At 41.6% G+C, this 23,285-nt stretch overlaps 1 protein-coding gene across 2 annotated transcripts; it reads right to left on the bottom strand.

Moving 5' to 3' along the window:
* Positions 1-1,505: 1,505 nt before the first annotated feature.
* LOC147604798 (osmosensing histidine protein kinase SLN1-like) lies at positions 1,506-13,454 on the bottom strand. 2 transcript variants are annotated; one of them, XM_086794612.1, is made up of 10 exons: positions 12,681-13,454; positions 11,030-12,035; positions 9,485-10,504; positions 9,250-9,366; positions 8,987-9,108; positions 6,619-6,844; positions 6,031-6,139; positions 5,385-5,940; positions 4,641-5,307; positions 1,506-2,438 (listed from the first exon to the last, which is right to left on the bottom strand). In XM_086794612.1, exons 2-10 carry the CDS (start codon positions 11,390-11,392, stop codon positions 2,226-2,228), a joined length of 3,393 nt encoding a protein of 1,130 aa, XP_086650738.1. In that variant the 5' UTR covers positions 11,393-12,035; positions 12,681-13,454; the 3' UTR covers positions 1,506-2,225. The 2 variants fall into 2 exon arrangements, with proteins under 2 accessions (XP_086650738.1, XP_086650737.1); XM_086794611.1 differs by lacking the exon at positions 12,681-13,454 and adding an exon at positions 12,196-12,544.
* Positions 13,455-23,285: the final 9,831 nt, after the last annotated feature.

The raw sequence follows: 23,285 nt of genomic DNA, 5'->3' as shown, positions 1-23,285 counted from the left end.
TTACTTATGCTCTGATGTCTCGTAGTATTCGGGACAAAGAACCTCCTATAGATGAGGATGTTCTTTCCACGGGGACCTTTTGGAAAGCCAGGCAGGTGGCAGTTGATTACTTGCAGAAGGAGGTGCATACTCCACGCTTTGTGGTTCTGGATTCAGAGGGGGTGGTTGACAGGTTTCAGAAGGCCTTGCGTGGTCTTCAACAGGTTTCCAGGACTTGTTTGTGCACCGTAACAGGTGTTGATCCTTGTGGGCTGTGTGATGCCTCTTTGACTCAGAAGCACAATGGTTCATTGATCTGGTTGATGGACACCAGATTGGACAGGAGCTTCCTGATGAGGCAGTTGAGCTCATGGTTGCGGATGACTCTTTGGGAGGCAGGATTGCGTTTCCTGTGGTTTCTACGGCATGCGAAGGATCATGGACTCTTGTACACAAGAGGGGGATTGTTGGATGGAGTCCGACTCCACGGTTGGAGTGACTCAGTTTGGAGAGGAGATCCGGACACGAGGAGATGAGGATGCAGAGGTTGCATTGCAGGTTTGGGCTTCCACTGGAGGAACCCATGGTCATCCAAAGGCACTTTGTTCGTGAACAGATCGTGCTGATGACATCTTGCTAGAGTTCTGTTCGACGGAGGACAGTACGGTGGACCTCTTCACAAAGTCGCTATCTCAGGATTTGCTCAGGCGGCACCCCAACTCCCTGTGGTTGGTTTCATAGCTAGGAGCTGAGGGGGGTGTTAGAAGTCATCTCCTATCTATTTTTATACACCAGGGCCTTTGTTGTGGGTGTGCCCGCCCTTATGAGGTGTTTTCTCATTTTTCCCCAGTCTCCGTATTTTTCCCATTTTTTCTGTGGCTTGGGAGGCAGCCCTGAGTTGGCAGGAGGATCCATTTGCTGGCCGACTGCATCAGCATGTGTGTTCTGGAGCTGGCCGACTGTACTAGACAAGTCGTGGACCCTCAGTGCTGGCCGACTGGCTGCATATGCTGGTCGTGGAGATTCAGTACCAGTCGGCTGCCTGTAGCACAGGCCGACTGGTATATGGGGCCATATAAATAGGCCCCCAGCCCCCCATTCCATGTAGCATCATACTCCGGGATCTTCTTGTGTATATAGAGCAGAGTTACACGCCTATATCTCTCTCTCTCTTGTGCTGTATTTTTCTGCATGCGTTTTTGCTCTTGTCTTCCCAGATCTGGTCATCATCTCCGCTGTGTATTCTGACAGATCTTCCAGAGGAGCACAGTGACATGGTAAGTGTCTGCATTGTGTTGTGCATGATTACACTGTATGCTTACAAATGTAAATCAACAGTCCATTCACCATTACAAGAGCAAAAGAGCACTTCACACCAAATCAGACTTTGTGTGCCTAATAGTATAGGGGTTAAACAAAATCCTGATGAAGGAAAGACTCCAAAATTAATAGACTCAAACTAATATAGGCCATTTAGAAGGCAAACATCACACACACTTAAAATATACATATCAGAAGAAAGAGCATGCTGAGAAATGAAAGTGAATTGACAATTGAATGAGAAGCATGACTATTTGATGCGTAAAAATGTAGGTGATTAATGGATGGATAGCTCATGATGGTAATGAAAAATGGGCTGCTAACTGTCATTGGCATCCTAAGAGAATTGATAGCTTTTGAAGCTCGGGTATCGGTCAGGTGATTAAGTTTACAAAACTGGTCATTAGTTATGAATATGGCCATTTCTAAAAGAAGTCATCATTTCAAGGCAAGAATTTGCCATCTGAAGGCCAAGAACACCACAATGTGCACTTGCGTGCAGATTGACAGCCTTATTTAATATATTGGGGAAGAGAATTTTCTTCGATTTTGATGCTACTTAAAACATTGGCATGAAGTAGTCCTTTGGGGTAATTTAAAAATGCCAGAATGCCATGGCATTCTCCTGCATATACTATTGGGCTTTGCTAAGTGGCAAGTTGAAAAGAGAAGATCAACATTCTCCACTGAACAAGGCATTATAACACATCAAATGGGGTACCTGTACACATGGGGTACACGTGAGGTACCCGTACTCATGCATTGGCGAACACATCATACATTTGTGCTTTGCTTGTACAGATGTCTATCTTCCTTTGTGTTGGTTGTCATCTCGATAATTTCTTTTTTGATGCTGCACTTGGCCAGCATCTCCTTTGTTGCCTGTGTGTTTGTGTTTGTGGTTGTGTTGTGTGTAGCTTTGCCTGCTAGTGCTGCATTACTGTTTGAATGACTTCAATTAGCTGCTTTGCTTGAAAAGGCTTACATGCATATGCATCCATCCCAGCTTCCAGGCACTTGTCTTTGTAACCTTGTATGGCATGAGCAGTGAGGCCGATTATTGGCTTACGTGTAAACCCAAATTCCTGCTCATTTGCTCGGATTATTTTTGTCGCTTGGAGTCCGTCCAGAACAGGCATCTGTTTAAACCTCAAGACATACGCACATCAAGGGCAAACATGCAAAAAGATAAGAAAACATGGGGTTAAAACAGGAACTCTCTCTCTCTCTCTCTCTCTCTCTCTCTCTCTCTCTCTCTCTCTCATAGGTCATTATGGCCTTTTGAAGACGTTAATATAACATTTCATTTCATTTCAACATCTCTGGCCTTCTTGTATCACCCATGATGGACATCCTGGATGGGCCCTTGCCTGATATACAGGATTGATTGACTGTTTTTATTCAGCTCTCCCATATCCCATCACTTATTGTACCCTATACCTGGCATGGTAGGATCTAGATTTTTCACCTTGTATAATCTCAGAGTCTGAGATCTTAGCTTTCAGTTTTTAGTTTTAGTTTACTCTTGCTTTTTCTTATTTCATCCATGATGAGATTTCATGGACACTATGTACACATCATTTTGGTCTCATAGACCCTTTGGGTCTTTTGAAGATGTTAATATAACTTTCTTTCTTTCACGCATGCTAGTGATTCTAGTGTGTGCTTTTCTATTTGATGTTTTGCAATAGGATGTTGCAGATGCCTTAAGGAGGATTCAGATGTGTTCATGGACAGAGAAATACAAAAAGGGCAGGCATCCATGAGCTTTTCACCAATGCCACTGCTGCTGTCTACTGGGTTATCACAATGTGCACCTGGATGGTGGGCTTGCTAGTTACGCAAAACAATCCCATCCTCATGGTATGAGATTCGAATCTTGCCGGACCCACCTTGCTTAACCTTTTTGCACATGTCCACAAACTGCAGACCAAGCAAAGGCATTCCCTAGATGGACTCAATGGCGGGCCCTCGACATGGTGGTCATGGACTGTGAGAAGAAATCTACCCGTGGGCATTGTTTTTTATCCAATGGCTATGTAAGGAGTCATTTTCTCAAGCAGCAGATGTTAATCAAGCCCCCCTTATGCATCTTCTATCCCAATACTGTTTTTAATCTAATGTGCCATATCTTCTATCCCAAAACTGTCTTTTGATCTAATGTGCGATAGTCCCAACCCCCCCCCCCCCCCCCCCCCAAAAAAAGAAAAAAACAGATGTCATCTCTCTCCTTCCCTCCCTCCCTCCCTCCCTCCCTCCCTCCCTCCCTCTACCCGCCCTTGCTGCTGCTCTCATCTGAACCTGCATCCACCCCTGCTGCATGTATCATCTGAGTTATCTCTGCCCACATCTGACCATATCAGGCACCTACCATGTAAGCAAGTAATTTTGTCAAGCAGTGGACGTTTGTGAAACCCCCCTTATACATCTTCTATCCCAGTACTGTTTTTTTTGGTCTCATGTGCCAATTTAGCACTGCCCCTGCACGCGGACACACACAAACCCCACCCTCCGCCCCTCAAAAAAGAAGAAGAAGGAAAAACAGACATAAGTATCTCTCCCACCCTCCTCTGCCCGTCCTTGCTCTGTTCCTCTCACCTGAATCTGTATCCCCCTCTGCTGCACGTGTCACCTTTTACCATATCACACACCTCCTCCCAAGTGCTCTGATGCCCACCAACAGCTTGCCACCAACTCCGCCTGCCCTTGCTGCTCATCCAACACAAACCTGCAGCAACCCCTGCTGACCATGCTATTTATCTTTGGGTTACTGCTGCTCATATCAAGCCATACAGCATGCTACACCGCCTCCTCTGATGTTACCAAGCTTGAGAAGGCAATCAAGAAAGTCACCAAGCTTGTGACCTGTTGGAACACACAGTAATGGTAGGAACCTTCCTTCTAAGGAGGCTATATTGGTATGTATAGCCAGCACATTTTGGTCCACAATGATCACTCTCTTTACATTCCAACAACGATCAACTTCATGATCCTGGACAAAGCATCCATTCCATGCCCTCTCTAGAACCTAGTGCTTAACCCTTCACACTAAGGGTTAAACAAGCTTTTTCCTACTACAGTCAAAACCTCTCGAGTGTGGCATGTAGAAGAAGTTCTCTCTTGTGATTAAATCGAGGGAAAGAAGTTAAGATGGTAGCTTGAACAAGGTGCACGCATGGGCATGTGAACATGATGTAGGCATGGGTATTATTTGCAGTGAAAACAAGCTGTCTTGTTAGGAGAGCTGCATCGATATGGAATTAAATTCCCCAAACACTTTATAAACAAAAAAACAACAAAAAAGGTAATAAAAGAATAGAATTAGAAGTAGAGGCAGATACCTGTACATCCATGAGGATGAGATCGTAATTGTCCCGGCCCTTTTGAAGGGCGTTTAGACATTGTTGTCCGTCGCTCACAACGTCCACTTCAGTTCCAAACTTCTTGAGTTGTTGGCATGCTACCTTCTGATTGACGAGATTATCTTCTGCCAGAAGAACCTTCATGCCCTTGAATAGAAGGCATTGTGTAGTCGGCTCTCGGCCTTCCAATGACACTGTAGCAGAGCTTGTGACTGGCTCACCTCTCCTTGAGTCTTCACCAACCTCCTGCAAACCCGAAACTTGAGATGCATTGACCTTCATACTCAAGGCATCCTTTTCTCCTTTACAGTCACTGAATAATGACTGTTTTGTTGCTGTCCAATCCTCATTTTTCTCTACCTTGTTGCCACTTGGACGACACCAACCATCAGGTTTCACATTCGCATGGTCCAAAGCCTCGCTTTCACACTTTTGTCTATTGAAGGACACTGCCCGGGTCATGATAGAATGATTGAGAAAGACTTCCCTAAACCTATTATCTACATTATGTGATGATTTTCCCAACACCTTGGGATCACACCACGAGTTTAGATTTCCTTTCTCGAAGCAAGCCACAAAATAGAAAGTGCTCCCTTTTCCTAGCTCACTTTCTAGCCAGATGCAACCATCCATCATCCCAATTAACCTGATACAGAAAAGAAAAGTTTGGTTTCTGGACTGTGACAACGAAAAGGATGCACATGATCACAAAGTACCATATACCTTTCCACAATGCTGAGTCCCAAACCAGTCCCTCCATAGAGCCTTGTCGTAGAGCTATCTGCTTGGGAAAACGCCTTAAAAATTTCCTTTTGGTTTTCCTTGCTTATGCCTATCCCCGTGTCAGAGACAGAAAACAACACAGCTACTTTCTCGACTGCTTTCACATCATGTTGATGTGTCCAGACATTTTTATGTGTATCATTGGACGCCGATATCCGGAATGCCAACGGATCCATTTCCACCTCAAATGAGGATGCCCCGCTACTTCTGCCTCCGTTATGTACCTTTTTAATGTTTCCCGAAATGTAATGTCCACCATCATCCAGAAGAACAGCCGGGTTCCCCCCTTCGCCTTTTCCTATAGTTTTAATGAAGTACTTTGAGGACCCATTTGTAGATACAATAGTCCCTTTCTGGGGCCTCTTGTGACTATCTCTATGAGGGGATAGAGAGCCATTATTCCCTTTTATGCCTGGGTGTTCACAAACCTCTTCTGTGTACAATTTTGCAGAGAGGGACACAGAGCCTTTGAGGGTGAATTTGATTGCATTTCCAACTACAAAAGGAAAGGGGCAAGGGAAACAGTAAGGTTAAAAATGTGAAACATGTGTTTATTCATCAGACTTGCCCAATAACTCTGCCTTACCTAGGTTGAGTATGCATTGCTGCAGCCGCCCGGCATCTCCAATTAAAACATTAGGCACATCAGCAGCTACATCCCACGACAAGTCTAGATGCTTTTGCTTTGCTCTAATCTGCCATAATAATCCATTCAAGACTCTCTCTCTCTCTCTCTCTCTCTCTCTCTCTCTCTCTCTATGTATGTATGTATGTATGTATGTATGTATCTATGTATGCATGCATGCATGCAACGTATATACTATGCTATACTATGCTATACATACAGATAGACATACATACATGTATATGTTTATACACACACGCATACATATACACAATTTTTTTTGTAAAAACCAGTCCTCTATTAATACACACACACACATATATATAATGTATACATACCTATATATATTTACATACATGTGTGTGTGTGTGTGTGTGTGTGTGTGTACGCATGTACATATATACGTCTGTGTATGTATGCATGCATGTATGTATGTGTATGTGCATATGCCTATATATGTGTATGAAATGGGATCATATATATGTTTGATATCTCATTTAGTAATTTAACATTCGACCCGAGAATCAGATAATTCGGGATGGTATGTACTTGTAGCATCTTCATGGTCGATTCCATTGTCCCAGCAAGACTGAATGGCATATGCTCCAGCTCAAAACGCCCTGCTTCTATCTTTGCTAGATCGAGTATTGCATTCACAATGTGAAGGAGGCAATCGGCAGACTGTGAAACAGTTTCAAGGTGCTCCCTTTGTTCATCTGTAAGATCAGTATCCAGTGCCAACGATGCCATCCCAATAATGCCATGGATTGGAGTTCTGTAAGGAGCACACCAACCCAAAGTCAAAGTTAGCCTCTAGGGTCTTCAATAGAAATACCAATAAAATCTATGTCTTTCTCTCTCTCTCTCTCTCTCTCTCTCTCTCTCTCTCTCTCTCTCTCTCTCTCTCTCTCTCTCTCTACCCCCTGCTCCTTCCACATCCACCTTATTATGGGCCAGGATATTCAGTTTTTCATGAGGCAAACATCACAACCGATCAGGAAACACTGGTGTAGAGAGGAGCAAAGTGCTCGTGCTCAAAAAAAAACTGAAGGTGCTAAAAAACTAGACCAAAATTGAATATCACACTTCTAGATTTGGGAGTCTAAGATGAGATGCACCAGACACTTGATGAGACACCCTGCAATTTGGGAGTTGAGGAAGTCTCTATTTCCTGGAAATGGAATGGGGACGCTTCTTAGGGACAACAAGCCTCTTTTCTAGTTCTGTGCTTAGGTTGTTTTGCCTCATGGAGCTTATGGTCCTCATGTTCTCTTTCCGACTCCTTGGTTGTACAGGCAAGGACAACAAGCCTTTTCTTCCAAAATCGCTCCGTATGACAATCAGGTTCATGTGCTCTCTCTCTCTCTCTCTCCAGTTGGTTTAGGGCTTCTCTCCTACCTTCTGCAGCGCTTCACTGGTCGCAGCCCCATCTCCCGGTGTGGATTGTTAGCATTGAGATATGGGTGCCTCTTAGGAGGTGTAGAAGCCCCTGCCCCTATCCTTATTATAGCTGCTGTCTCCGCCAATCGTTGATCTGCATGGCCATCAGCACCACAGTCGAGCATGGCCATTCAAAGCAGCAGGCACCACAGTCGAGTCTGCAAGGCCATTCAAAAGCAGCAGGCCCTTTCAACCACTGTCTGGCACAGCCGAGCAGTGCCCACCTCGATCACAGACACAAACAGAATTGAGTGAACCCTACCCTCAGGTTTCCAATTTTCGTTTTAAGTTTCAGTCAAAAGGGAGTTCACACGGGAAATAACGATGTCCAAGAGACTTACTTTCTCTGGGACTTCGGCAACTCAAAAAAGCCCCCTGCTACCTGCTCAAACGAGCTTACCCCGTCTTTGACGGAACAAATCACACTGCTTAAAGGGCAAGCCCATGAACTTGAGGTCTGCATCCCAATCTTGGAGAATAAATAGCCCAATATCTAAGGCTCAACCTACCAAGCAATCGTCGCCAAGCTGAGAGAGGAGATGAAGGCAGACTTGCAAAACATGGTCAGTCACATCCGGACGGTTGTTATAGAGGATTCATCAAAGCCGAAATTGGGAAGATAAATTGAGGCAGTCGAAGGCGTTCAAAGTCCAGATCCGCATGGGCGGTTTAATTGAAGGATGGTACAAAGATGGAGATGAGGAGGGATACTTCAATTCTCAAACAATCAAAGAAACTTGAAGGCACAAAGATATGGATCGCAGAGGAATTGACCCCAATGCAACTCAAGCAGGAGAATGCAGATAATGTTCAAGCAGTTCACAAAGAAGCCAAGTGGGCAGTCTATCATGAGAGTAGAGCCCTCATTGAGGATTTTCGCAAAAACAAACTGCCAATTTAAACCGTTTTTGGGACCCTAAGCTTACTTTCGCAGCCCAATTTCTTGGGCCAACCTCATGTGAACCTCGTGTGAAACACCGATGTCCAGTATGTCTTGTCACACAACAAAGTGAACCATGTGAATGCCCTGTATTCAGACATGTTTTGTGACGTATGAACAGGTAATAAGTGCACCTCATCTTCATCTGCTACATGTGTTCATGGTGGTGTACGATAGATGATGGGTCACATTCTCACCCACAAGAACATCAATTGTTCTACACTGCCAAGCTGCTAGAGTGTCTCAAAGCAATCCTCCCAAGGTCGAGTTTGTACACCACATTTCTTTTTATTTGGCTCAAAACCTTATTAGGCACCACACTTCTTTTTATTTGAAAAAAGGGCTATATACTGTTTAGGTGTTGTGCATCCAGCAGGTGTAACCTCGCAGTATCAAGTCCCAGTTCTTAGCCTGGGAGGTGAAACCCTTCAGCACCAGGCCATACATGCTCGTGGACTGGGACCACATCTTAGCCGAGTTCATGATCTTTAAAACTTAACGAGGCCCTTTTTACCCATGCATGGAAACTGTAATCACCTGATTTCATGGCTCATGTTGGCAAGAAACTCTGACTTAGCTTTGCTGGCCTCTTCTGCTGCCGCTTGTGAGGCTTGCAGCTCAAGATTTGCCTTCTCGAGTTCCTTCGTGCGCTCTCGAACCTGCAGAGCAATAAATATGAGATGTGTCCTTACCACAAGCATGCCAGAGACAAAAGCTCAAAAATCACATGTGAGTGCAACGAAATCACATGAATGACGAAAACATGGCAGGTTTCATATGCATGCAAAAGAAACAATTACCTGAGATTCCAGAGTAAAATTCATTTGATTTAACTCTCCTTCCATTTGCTTCCTATCATGCACTATTGCTGCCAACGTGATTGCCACCATTGCCAACACACTAACAAACATTTGCACCTGCCGGAGTCACACCAATATCCATCAGACTACTCCAAAATCAAACCCAATCCTTTTTCCCCTCACCAAAATATTTTCCATGACCTCAAAAAGGAGAAAAAAAAAAAGAAACAGCTACCTGTAACAATGAGCTGTCACTGCTGTCACTGTGATAGAGGGGTCCGTGATGTTTAGCAGTGCCTGCACTCGCTATAGTGGCCACCACCACCACGGCCAGTGGTAGACCAACACGGTTGAAACGAAAGGACGCCCAAATGACCACAGGAAACACTAGGTAAGACAACTGCTGCACAAATTTGTTTGTTGGGACCCCGAGATTGAAGAAGATGAATAAAGACAAGCCGATAAGAAGCACAAACAAAACCACACACTCAGCCAGTCTCATGAGAAACTTCTGGATGGAGAAATCAGGAGCTTCCCAAACACGGCACTTATTGGTTGCCTCCGCAGTGGTGGACAAAACTGGATCCCCTTCAATATTCAGATTCCAGGGTTGAACCTGCGCGTTTCCATCACCGTCATGGCTCAGGCCACCTTTGGTATCAGAGAACTCTGTCTGAGCATTCGCCACATGCCTTTGTAATTTGCACTTGTGGCAGCAGTTTCCCATTAGCTTGTTCAACGACACAATATGCAGTGAGACATGATCTTCTGTAAAGGATTTCTCATTGGAACAGCCCTCCTCCGATATCGCAACTTTAATGTCTACTGTACTCCTTCGCTCATCAGACCGTACCTTAAACTTGTTGCAATCACCTGGTCGGGTGCTTGATGAGGTAAATGCAGGTGGTTTGACATGGCAACATGCTTGCAATCTCCTCGAGTTAAGAAACTGACTTCTTTGAGCTGCCAAACAAGTTTTCATTTGCTTGCTTCTGCCCCAACAGAAAGTGTTGAGGTCTTCATGAAAAAGGTTCCAAACATGAAGAATACACGGCATGTAGCAAAGGATAGCCGACAAATCACCAAGGACCCATGTAGGCCAGATTTCCAGGAAGTGACTCCATGCAGAAATCCTGGAAAATGAGAGCACGAGTGCATTGCCAGTCCCAGCAATGAAAGTTGTAATTGGAGCTACGATAAACAACCATAATGCATCATGAAACGTGTCAACAGTAAGATTACCGGTCCTCGCATCCTGCAGAGAGATGGCGTTCAAAATAGATCAACTTTTACCATTTTTCAATCATGTTTAGGGAGCACAATAATAATGCAAACTTTGATTCGACTAGCTTCTGATCCATACAATCTTGTACGGTGCGATATTTCAACAATGCATGGTATGAAGAGTGAAGAATACATGAAGGCACTACTAAAAGGTATGAAATGCTTTCATATGACAAACTCCAAAGATCCCACAAACCAAGGCGGCTCACGGGACGTCCCCCACCCCCACTCCCCTTGTAATCAGGCAGGGAGTTGGATGAGAGTGGCAAGATTGCCCGTCAATCCCTGACAAGGGGCAGCCTGGATGGGCCCCCACTAACTGGTAGGTACTGTTGTGTACTAAGCTTAAGTACTTTTTAAAGAAGTCATATAAGCGCTTGCAACATATCAGCATCTCAGGTGTACTAAGATTGATTCTGTCTAGATTGACCACTAAAATCTAAAATGTCAGAAAGACATACAACAAATTACCCTAAAAAAGAAATTTTGAAGGTACCTGCCGATGAAAGCAGCCATTCTTGTAGTAGAGGGGATGCTTGAGCAACCAAGCACAGGAAACTGACTCCACCAAGGAAAACAAGCCTAAGCCAATGGACGCTGGGAAGTAGGACTCTGCAGGCTTGTGCTTTTGAAAATACCACACATTGATTGCAATGTTACCACATAGTACGCCTGGGAACACCTTGTACCCAAATATCAACACTGCAGCTACCATAAAGCCAGATGGAGTCCAGATGGGAGAGGCTGGAGAGCTCAGTAATGAGAGTGTTTCAGAAAACTGCCCAGTTCCCACATACACAGATGCAACAACGAAGTTGAGGAAGAACCACTTGAATGACCCCCATCTGAGATCCTTCATGTTTCTGGGTTCTCTTTGTAAATCATGAAGAGGCCAGATTTTTCAAGTCAACAACATACCCACTTCACTGCAGCTTAGGTAATACACAGGGTAGAATTCTAGGCTTGTAGATTCAGTCCCCTCTTGGCCAGTGTAGTCTGAAGGGCCTTCCCAGAAAAGAGGATTTACCTGTAAATTTTCGAAAAACTGCAAAAGTCCAAGAGCCCTTACGAAGCTATCTCTTCCCTGTGAGGAGCAATCAATTCATTGCACCTTCCCTGTAAAGCTTGAAAGCACACAGAGAAAATCTCTGCAAGCAAGCTTTTCTTCGAAATGGGCATAAAGAAAAAGCTTCTGAAAAGCTTACCTGTCTTAATAATCAAGGAAGAACCTCACAATTTGTGGGTAACTGCCAGTTTTGAGGACCCAATTAGGGTTTATAACTGCCCAATTTTCAAAAACCTGGTCGGGATTTGTGATAATCTGCCCAAATTTGAGGACCCATTACAGTTTACAGAGCTGCCCAATTTTTTGGCCAAATTTGAGGAACCAATTAGGGTTTACAGCTGCAGAATTTTGAAAATCTGATTGAGGGTTGCGGTTCTCTGGCCAAATTCGAGGACCCAAGTAGCCAATTACGATTCGATTAAGCCCTCGTTGAACCCTGCAAATGCAAATCTTACATTCAAGGATGTCTGAATGGTAAACGTTGCGCACTTATCCAACCGAAGCTAAGGTGTAATCAGAGCCCAGTTGAGATTAGTAACAGGTGTAACATGTACTTAGTATAAGGTTTTAGTAGTAACCCCACTGTGAGGACTTACTAATTGAAGCTGCTGCTCAAAAGCTTGTTTTGGATGAAGACATTACAAAATGCGGCAAAGGCTAAAAGCTCACACAAGACGAGAGGAAAGCTGTGAGATGAAGAAGAAGTAGGCGGTTGCGAGAAGAAGAGAGAACACTGCACACCCCCCGTCTCTCTCTCTCTCTCTCTCTCTAAAAGAGCAGAAAAGGGAGTCCATTTTGGAAAGAGGAGAGGAGCCCAGGACGGGCCCTCCGCCTGACTAGGACCTGCTGAGGAAAAAAAGAAGTGAGCGCCCACGAAGGAGATTCCGCGCATGTGCCACTTCCTGTTGGTTTGGCATGCTAAAACATTCTTTGGAAAGCCCCCCCGCACACAAAAGTGGAAGGTGCCTATCTTATGTCACAATTATGTCGTAGGTGCACAGAAAGAGAAAGAGAGAGAAGTGAAATAGGGTTGAGAGAGAGAGAGAGAGAGAGAGAGAGAGAGAGAATGAATGGCCAAAACCTGTAGTCGCTCCTTCTGCTAGAGAGAGCAGGCGCCCTAGAATCAGAGCTAAAATTCTAGCTCGAAGATGCTCAAGAGAAGCATCTGCTCAGTACGCTAGAGAGAGAACGTGTGCCCAGGGCATGCGCTCAGAGAGCTAGAGAGAGAATGTGTGCCCACGAACGGCATTCGCTGAAGAGAGCAGGTGCCCAAGAAGGATATTTGCTCAGAGAGCTAGAGAAAGAGGGTGCACAAGAAGGGGTGCATGCTCAAAGAGGTAGAGAGAGAAGTTGAGTATGCTCAGAGAGCTGGAGAGAGAAAGTGCGCAAGAAGGGTAACTCATCAGAGAAGCAAAGCCCAAAAGATTGAGAGAAGAGAGAGACTTATTCTTTACAAAACTATGTGCCAGGCAGAGAGTCTGGGTAGGCTAGTTTGAGTTTGGGTGATGATGATGGTGGTGGTGGTGGTGATCCATGCACGCAAAGCCTCTCTCTCTCCTCGGGAATGTTGCAGCGGAGGAAGCAACGCAATGCAGGATGGAGGGTACCACCGCTGGGCCCTGTGTGTGTGTGTGTGTGTGTGTGTGTGTGTGTGCCCCTATGTGAGTGGGGCAGGGTTGAACAGCTGAGAGAAATGATTGCAGCAAAGTAAACTAGAAGAAGAGATGAGGAGGAGGAGGAGGAGGAGGCAGACTCAGGGGCAGGGTTGAAATATGAAGGCTGCAGAGTTGCAGACAGTGCACAGAGAGAGAGAGAGAGAGAGAGAGAGAGAGAGAAAGAGAGACTGTTGAAATATGAAGGCTGCATGCCTGAAGCAAAAGAAAAGTAAGAGAGAGAGAGAGAGAGAGAGAGAGAGAGAGAGGACTTTGGACAAAGCTTGAAGGGAGCTTAAATTTGAATGGTTTAAGCAAAGTAAACTAGTGGGTTGAAATTAGAAGGCTCAAAGCCCATTTTAACCTTTAAAAACTCACCTCCCATAGAATTTTAACCTTTAGAAGAAACTCCTCCTAAACAAACAATTAAAAAAAGCCACCCAACTTGACCCAAAATTGCATTTTGCTCACTTTTAGCCTTTAGAAGAAACTCCTCTTAAACAAACAATTTTAAAAAAAGCCACCCAACTTGACCCAAAATCTCAATTTGTTGAGTAATTTATTTCACTTTGAAGGCCAAGTAGTAAGGTACCTCTTGAGGCCTTCATTCTTCAAATCCAAGGTAGGGTTACTTTTCAACCCTAACTAAAACCCTTACAAACTTATGGAAGCTTCAAGGGGTAACTAGATGTCGATTTGGTCCATTCTTTACTGGTGTCACCACTCAAGTGTCCCAATCTATCAATTTGCTCATTATCCCATTTCTCTAAAATAATACGACGGATGTGAAGACAAGTAAACTACAAGGTACACCCAAGGCTACTCACTAATTTTTTTTAAATTAAAAAAACTCTAAACACCTACTTTTATGCTCTAGTAACCTTTAGAGACTTGCCTTTCTGGGCTATAGCCCAACAGTAGCATCCATGCCTTCCAAAGTGGAGGTACTTGGCTCAAATCTACCTTAATGGCATCTAATTTCAATGCGCATTCTCATAACCCATAGATTTTGAAACAACCCCTGCCCTCCCCACCCCTTCCCCCCTCAAAGTGCGCACGCGCACACAAACACACTGGAACATGCACACACATGGGGATTTCCTACGAGGAAAAAAACACAGTAGGCTTGACAACCTTGTGAGGTAAACTTTTTATTGTATTCTAACCTTGTGAGACCAACTTTTTCTCATATTTTGTAATTGGGAGGGAGGGAACTACTTCCAATTATGATTTCACTTACCTAAACTATTCCAAGTGTGTGAAAAAACTACATGGAAATGTTTTTTTTACTTTTAACCATAGCCATAGTAATGTATGCTAACCTTCCATTGTGAAATATAGTTTGGCAGAGAGAGAGACCCAAATATGAGGCCACAATACCAAGCATATTCATCACTAATATGTATAAGACATGATTCATGATAGTTACTCTCATTTAACATGAGATGAAAATTTAAACTACAAAACACAAGGGAAACATATAACCCATGCGCTCTTACAAAAACTTGGAATACAAAACCCTACTTGAATTTTGACCATTGTCGTGCCTATTTATGGGTGTAAAAATGAATGCAAATTCTCGGGGGGTCCACTATATGGAAGCCCCTCCTACGACGTGCGTTCAAGCGGTATTTAAAAATCCCCTTATCTGTGAATTTTGAGCTAATAAAACTACCCCTTTTTCTTTATAAACTTACGGTTTTTTTTCCAAAGTACAATTAAAATACCCCACTTGTAATTGTATTTCTGTAAATTTACCCAATATTTTGGATTAAAAAACCCCACCTAATGATCGCACGTGGTAGACTTACATATTTTGAGGTGCACCCCCCGAGTGCAAATTCTTCAAATCCTCATCAAAAAATATATGTAAATCTTATAAAATACATGGTTTTAACCTTATCACATCATTCTTGAAGGGCAAGGGTGCCTATCAAAAGGTAGCCATGGCATCACCCGGCTTGGTTTTAACCTTATCCCGTCATTCTTGAAGGGCAAGGGTGCCTATCAAAAGGTAGCCATGGCATCACCCAACTTGTTGAAAGAAAAACCCTAATAGGGAGGAGATAAAACGAGATCCAACATGGAGGAGGCAACACGATCCACATCACCCAACTCATTGAAAGAAAAAACCCCAACAGGGAGGAGACAACAAGATCCAACAACTCTTAAATGCATGACACAAACAACTCATGTTGAGACAAAAACTTGGATGAAGACACATAGCTACACCCAAGGCCCAAAAAAGATCCCCAAATAATGATAAATATAAGATACAACACAAAGAAACTAATTTCAGAAGACATGCAACTTTAACAAAACCAAAAATGTGATAAAAAGACATGAAAAACCAAAATGTGTACTAATATCTAATGATGCTCAATCCAATATGAGACAAGAAAAAGACTGCAGTCATTGATCAAGAGAAGCCTATCAAGGCAAGAAAGAGCTTTTTTCCAAACAATGAGCCAAATTAAGTAGGACCGTTTGCCCAATTCTTCAACATTAGCGATAATGTCTACACAAAAGGAATTTTTATGTTTTTAAACATTCAACCTAGTGTAAGAAAGGGACTCATTAGTTATGACTAGACTCAAGAAGCTAGATGGAGCCACATGGTCATAAAACTTGAGAGACAAGAGACCCAAGCAACTTTTTGCATCGCCAGAAAACCTCAACTTTGGTCTAGGTCATTGATGGATGGTGATCTACCCGATTCTTCATATGACTAGATCACATATCAGATTAACACACCTAAGATATTATTTATGACCAAATTTCATGAAACTATGCAAGGCGGCAAATCACATACAATGAATGATCACGACACCACCATGCCATTCAATGCTACTCGAGATTTAAAAATCTAATGTGAGATAAATGGTGAGTCACTTTATGATATGTTTGCTGAAATTATAGCTCACAAACCTATGTTATAGAGACATTAAAAATCAATCATGTTTTCTCACATGTGTGATGACATATTTTTCTTTGAAAAATTTGATTATATAGGACACACTAGCTTTTAAACTTGCAAAGTTCGAGCTTAATCATTTTGTGACATGTGTAATTGCATATTGGTTATTGACAAAGTTGATTATACAATGCCACCCCCTCCCCTCCTCCAAGCTCAATGCACACATGTATTCAAGACTCCCACTAGCCTATGATGAATGATGATGCAATGATTCTTCATATGAATTGAGAGAAAAGGGACATGTTGCAAAACGCATGTAGTGAGTGGTAATTTGCCCAATAATGCTTCATATGACAAGTCATAATATTAGACCAGCACATAGATATCGATATTGACCAAATTTTTATAAAATAATTAAGGAAGGAAAGATACATGCAACAAAACGTGATGGATTCACTAGGCCATTTAGTCGCATGATACATTTAGTCATAATGACGGTCATTTATTAACATGTGTGATGTAAATTTACATTTACAAGTATAAGGGACAATAGTAGAAGCCAATGTAACTTGTACACTTTGGGAATATTACCACATGTGTGATGGCATATAATTCATGAAAAACTTTAAGATAATTCAACTTTTTTTCTTGCACATCAAATCAATAAATTGTATATTGTTCATTTGAGAATTTGATTGCATTGGACACAAGAACCCCCCAAAATGTTGCCCCACTTTCGAAATGTTATAAACAACCCAATGTGTAAACAAGACCCATCCCTTAAGATCCTACACACACATGTGCATTGTGCATTTACAAGACACATACATATGTATAGGCCTCCCCTCTTGCATGCATGCACATGCTTGTGCATGAACACGCCCACGCATGCATAGGCATGTGTACACACACACACACACACACACAACCATACATACACATATATTAATGTCATGAGGTTCATAATACATAGCATTTGGCATTGTATTGTGTGAATGTCAATATTATAGTAGAGACAAGTCAATATTATAGTAGAGAGAAGTCACAATAAAGTCTTAAGTGAGAACTGTATTATTTCAAGTGGAAAATGTTGGTGTGACCATAAATGTTAAAAGGGTGTACGAATGTTGGCGATTGGATTGAGATCATGAAAGTTTAAGAGTATACTTGTGTGGACCCTTCAATAGTGTCCTTTCTTGTAGGTTCAAGAGGGGTCAAGAATGCGTGAAAACCTTTACATTTATGAGAATAGGAAAGAAAGGAGAGAAAATGTGTTAAGGTAGCTCCGCAATAATTTGTTTATTTAAAAGCATGGAAAATGGGGGCATACTTTTAAAGGCATGGAAAACAAGGGGCATAATTTTATTTTTATTTGTGGTAAAATCGTAGTTTATTTTTTACACTCTTTTACATGATTCAGAAGTAGGAGCCCACAATGGCCAATCAACATTTTTGAAAGATAAACACAAACCTAAGCAAAAGTAAAACCCAAAGAAACACAACCAATAAAAAAGTACTTCACATTGAACCTAAACAAAATTAAACCCCAAAGAAATACAACCAATAGAAAAACACTTCACATTGAACCTAAAAGCCTTTGATTATTTTAAAAGAAGTAAAAAATTAAGTCACAATCATTTATTGAGATAAGCACTATCTTCATCAATTTATCCTCTTGTAGGTGAGAGTATACAACACTCCTCTTTTTAAGACTAGTGTAGATGGTTCTCCACCACACTCTCCTTTAGGGGCTTTACACATCATCTACACATGATGGGCACATAAGTATAGATGATCCATGTGTTAATCCATGTTCAACAAGCCCCCAAGACTCATGACATGGAGGTAAGATGTGTAAAGCCCCTTAAGGGTATGATAACAACAATTTAAGTGAAGTAGTAGGGAGAGAGATAAAGCCTTGCTACTATATTACATAAAGATCAAGTATGACAAGGAGGGAATATACTAAGCATAAACATAGAGGCCACAACCTAAAATGAATGATTTGACTAACAAATATCAAAAGGGGACAAGCAGACATGGACCCACACAAGCATACTCGCCGACAAAGAAGACAATTCTGTAGAGGTAATAAAAAGGGATGGGCCTTAAATACTATGCATAAAAGAGCATGTATGATATGGAAAAATAAAAGGAGAATAAATTATTCTATGAGTCCTTAAAGATAAGGTTACGAGGTATGGGAGGGGAGGAGGAACATGTAACAAGATCTTTACACAATGATCTTTAAAGAGTTGTTCTATATTCAGTCACTTCAGCAAAAGAAGATTATCAATCAAAGCTTAATCAAAAGGATTTTAACACCAATTGTACCACAAGCCTTGAAGGGGGTAGAATCTTGCATACACCCAATCACCTAGTATAGTTGATTTACCACACCTTGGACAAGGCACATCTTTCATAATTAGTGAAGATGTAAACGTGGCTCTTCCCTGATAATATTGGTTAAGCGGAGTTACTTCAAGGACATGCTTAAGGTACCAACTTCAAGTGCTTAAATGACTTTAAATAAGACACGATTATCAACATAAGATAAGTATAAGATATTTATTTTTGACATGGTTATCATGTTGTATAAATAATAATTACTTTAAGTAAGACATGATTATCATGCTTAAATGACTTTAAATAAGACATGATTATCAACATAAGATAAGTATAAGATATTTGTTTTTGACATGATTATCATGTTGTATAAATAATAATTGCCTTAAGTAAGACATGATTATCAATGTAAGATAAGCAAAAGTGGCTTCAACAATTCAATGTAAGATAAATAAAAATGACTTTAAGTAATACATTATTGTCAATGTAAGATAAGTAAAAGTATTTTTAAGTAATACATGATAATCCATGTAAGCAAAGTATAAATAACTATACCTTTTGGAAAACTAAGGGCCACTTCATTGTTCACTTTACTTCCTCAAGCATGTAAGCTCTTATTGACAAGTTCAAGCTCATTGCAAGAATGTTTCCTGTTTGAAAACCAAGATGTTCTAGAAAGACAAGTGCTCTTTCTAGCATTTTAAATTTCATGTTAAAGTAGTAGGCTATGAAGGGGGGCCTAAAGAAACACATGGGGTATCTCATAGTATTATTAAGCTAACGTGTTTATGAGATATTGCTCCAAGAAGAGCTCAGCTCATTAAATATCTTGATCACCAATGAAAGAAAGATAAATGCATCTTCCTTACCAATTGAAACAAGATAAATGAATCTTATTTGGTCATTCACTTTCTCCCTCAGCTAGATTGATAGAAAAAATCAACACTTGCCAAGTAAAAGTTTCATTAAGCTGAGAACTCTTTGAACCTTATTTAAAAATTTGAGGCCCTTTAAAGTGTCAATATCAACACACATGAGATAAAAGGCTCGTTTCATAAAATTGTGGGGTTGCCTATGGATTCTCCTTTACCATTGTATGTGGTGCCCATTCTAAGTGTCTCATATCCACCACCCTACATGGACCTTTCTTGATCATAATTTTCATCACACCATTCCTAGCACACACCTTCCCCTTTCAAAGGATTCCAACTTGGCTTTCCTTTCCTCCTTTATACCCCCCTCATTTGTCAAGGACGGTTCATGTAAGGAGATATGCCCCACACACAAACTATCCCTCTTTTATCTCTCAAACAAGATGCCCCATTTATGTACTCTATTGGCACGCGTGCCAGCACCCCCATCATTATAAAATAGGAAAAAGACATGATGTCCTGGTGGACAATGCATTTAGAGAAAAGTTTTATGTGCTAGTTAAAGAATATAACTAAGTGATTTTGCCTTATCAACGCTTCTATGTGCAAGATCTCTCTCTCTCTCTCTCTCTCTCTCTCTCTCTCTCTCTCTCTCTCTCTCAGGCATGCACACACGCACACGTGTGTGTGTGTGTGTGTGTGTGTGTGTGTGTGTGTGATATATGCATACATACACAAATGTATCATCAATCCACGCATATATCACACACACACACACATGTGTGTGTGTGTGATATATATATGCATACATACATAAATGTATCATCAATCCATGCATGCATACATACACACATACACATACATACATGTGTGTGTGTGTCGTCGTACACACACACATACATGCACATAAACATATGTGTGTGTCGTACACACACACACATACATGCACATAAACATATGTGTGTGTGCACATGTGCATGTGCATGTTACATAGGTGTATGCGTATGTATGCATTAAGCATGTACCCACATGCAAGCACCTATGTAGATGCACAAAAGTATGTGCATACATGTGCACATAATTATGCCATGTGCACATATGTGCATGCAACATAATTATGCTATGTGCATAAATATGTGCATGTGTGCACATAATTATGCTATATGCACATGTGTGCATGCAACATGTACATGTATGAAGATGCTTGGTGCAACTCTTACTCAATATCAATACATAAAAATAAAGTCTTTGTAAAACAACAAACACTTCTATTACAAATGTAGAGGATTCTACAAAAGGAGCTTTATAAGAATACTCCCAATATGGGATGGCCTTGAATAACATAAAATTGCTTCATTTAAAGTAATGTTGATTAACCTATGGTAATAAATCAATAAAAAATTAAGGAATATAAATCACACTAATGATATTCCAAGTCCACATCCATTCACGGTTAAGCCATATGTAGCTTAGGACAACAAGCCATAATTATTGAAGAAAAGTGGTTTTAAAAAAATAATTAAGATCCTTAGGAAAGTTGCTTGGTGAATGTCTATTGCCTTCCTAAGAGTTTCTTAGAAACCTAGTAAGTATTTTTGGATGGATGTCTAGATGCCCCCACATGAAGGTTGTTCAAATTCTAGCTAGGGATAATCATAGCAACCTATGGTTAATTAAGAAACAAATTAGAAACAATGGGGAGTAATGATATTTATAAAACCAAATCTCTATTTGCAAACCTCTCACCTAAATGTGAGATTAGGTACATTATTTCATAGCTCAATGAGCATTAATTGCACAACTATCTTCTCTACATAGTACACATACTCCATGTGTTTCCATATGACTTGCACACAACATATGATTATCCCATGTGAACCCATGATTATAACACTCTAATTGCATCATTTATGACTTAGGAAATCTCTGCTTGCTTCACCAACTTACATTCCCTCTTACATTCACCCTTATCTAATTGATTATTTAATAAATAATTCAAAAATCACATCATACAATGCATACATATTTGGGAGCTCTTGCCTTCCCTTAACCATTAAACTGGGAGAATTCTTTATCAAGATATCGACCTCAACTAGTGTTATGAATGAACATTGATGGATCGACCTAGGTGATACCACGAGCTGGGTTGGTGAGATTATGGGTGATAGGCCTCTAGTGGTTTACAGGCTGCCACTATGGTGTACTAGTGTCACGTTGTGGTAGATCCGCCATCCACCATAGCCAAGAGGGGAGTGAAGATCTAGTCATCACCCAACCATACAGGGGAGTGTGGATAACTCCACACTCACGAGCACTTATAGGGGCATGCCCACCCATAAGTTTGCCTGACTACCCAAGTGCTCTGACTTGGGCGCCCTCACCCCTAGACCTCGGATGCACCCACCGTCTGCACTTTGGTGTATAGGCTCCGTATCCGTGTTACTCCCATTTTAGATTAACAAACATGATCCTCAATTGAGGACATTAATAAGTGTCTCATGAAACGGCACTATAAAAGTTGTACATTATGAGATATTGGCCACCCAAGGCCTAGTAAGTAAGTTTTGGGCGCCCAAGTGTGTGAATAAGGGCCAAATGTATATAAGGCATTTTTTCATAATGAAAAGACACAATCCCCTTTGTGCTATAGAGAGCTCTCCCTTGTGTCTTGAGAGAGATTGAAGGAGTGAGAGCATTCTAGCATTGTGCCTCTTTCATGCTTGTGTGAGAGAGTGAGAGAGAGCATGATTGCCTTATGCGATGGTGTAAGCGACTCTATGGTGACAGCGTGGAGGTGGAGCTTGGAGGTTGAAGCTTAACAAGTGAGCTTGGAGGCCTCAAGGGACTCAAGTTCGAAGCATTGGTAAGTACCCTACGACAGTTGTGATCTATTGCTCATCCTTTAGGTGAATGTGTAGAGTTCTCTCTTGGAGGTGTGGTAGCCCATAACATTTTTGGCTCTGCTGTCGAGGAAACACCTTTGTTTCTTCCACCCTCTTGGAGTTTCAGCTCCCATTGCATAGGATTCATTATTGCCCTTGCATTTTCTGGTAGTTCATTGTGTGGAAAATGAATGGATAAGATGTGTGTGGTAGGAAGAAATTGTGAGAAATTGGTTGTGCTTTTGTGTACGTTTGTGGTGGAGTGAATTAGGATAAAGCTTCAGTGTTTGTTCTTGTTAATTTTGATATTCGCATCATTGAAAACACCAACGTGAACGAGCAGGTTGGTGTTTGATTTTTCTTCATTTGTAAAAATTCATAAAAATCAAAAACATAAGGGACCATTGACTGTGCCAAGAACTTGCATTCCATTCCTTAGGAGTGGCACAATCGATTTGGTATCAATTGGATAAGTATTAAGCACCCAAAATCATAATTTTTGACACGAGAAGTTCCACGTGAAACTACAGAAGCACGTTCACACTGTGAACCATTTCCTACAATTTCACGCCGTGAATCGCTCACAAAATCAGTGCTGCAATTAACACCGGAAATCACGGGATTGCCTTGCCAAAAATAAGCAACTTATCCTGACACTTCTAACACCGCAAAGTCTGCCAAAATTTTTGAGCACATGAAAGTTTAGTAAAGCGTTCACGACGTGAAACCTTTTGAAGTTGTTCACGGGCGTGAAACCCTTTCTTGTTCATGACATGAAACCTTCTCTGCAGATTCATGGGTTGGCCAAATCCAACGATTAGTCAGACCAAGGCCACAAGGGTCAGTTAAGGAGGGAATCCTATATCAAAAGGAGGGGATCAAACACGAAAGGCAAAAAAAATTTGAGCACGTGAAAGTGCAAGATAACATTCATGCCATGAACCATTCTCTGCAATTTCACGGTTTCTGAAACAGAGCGATAGAATCGAAAGCAAAATCAAATTGGGTTGACAAATA

This window comes from Cibotium barometz, chromosome 61, assembly GCF_041138505.1.
Source record: "Cibotium barometz isolate CiBa-2024 chromosome 61, ASM4113850v1, whole genome shotgun sequence".
Taxonomy (NCBI): domain Eukaryota; kingdom Viridiplantae; phylum Streptophyta; class Polypodiopsida; order Cyatheales; family Cibotiaceae; genus Cibotium; species Cibotium barometz.
This window is presented reverse-complemented; position numbering and strand designations above follow the sequence as displayed.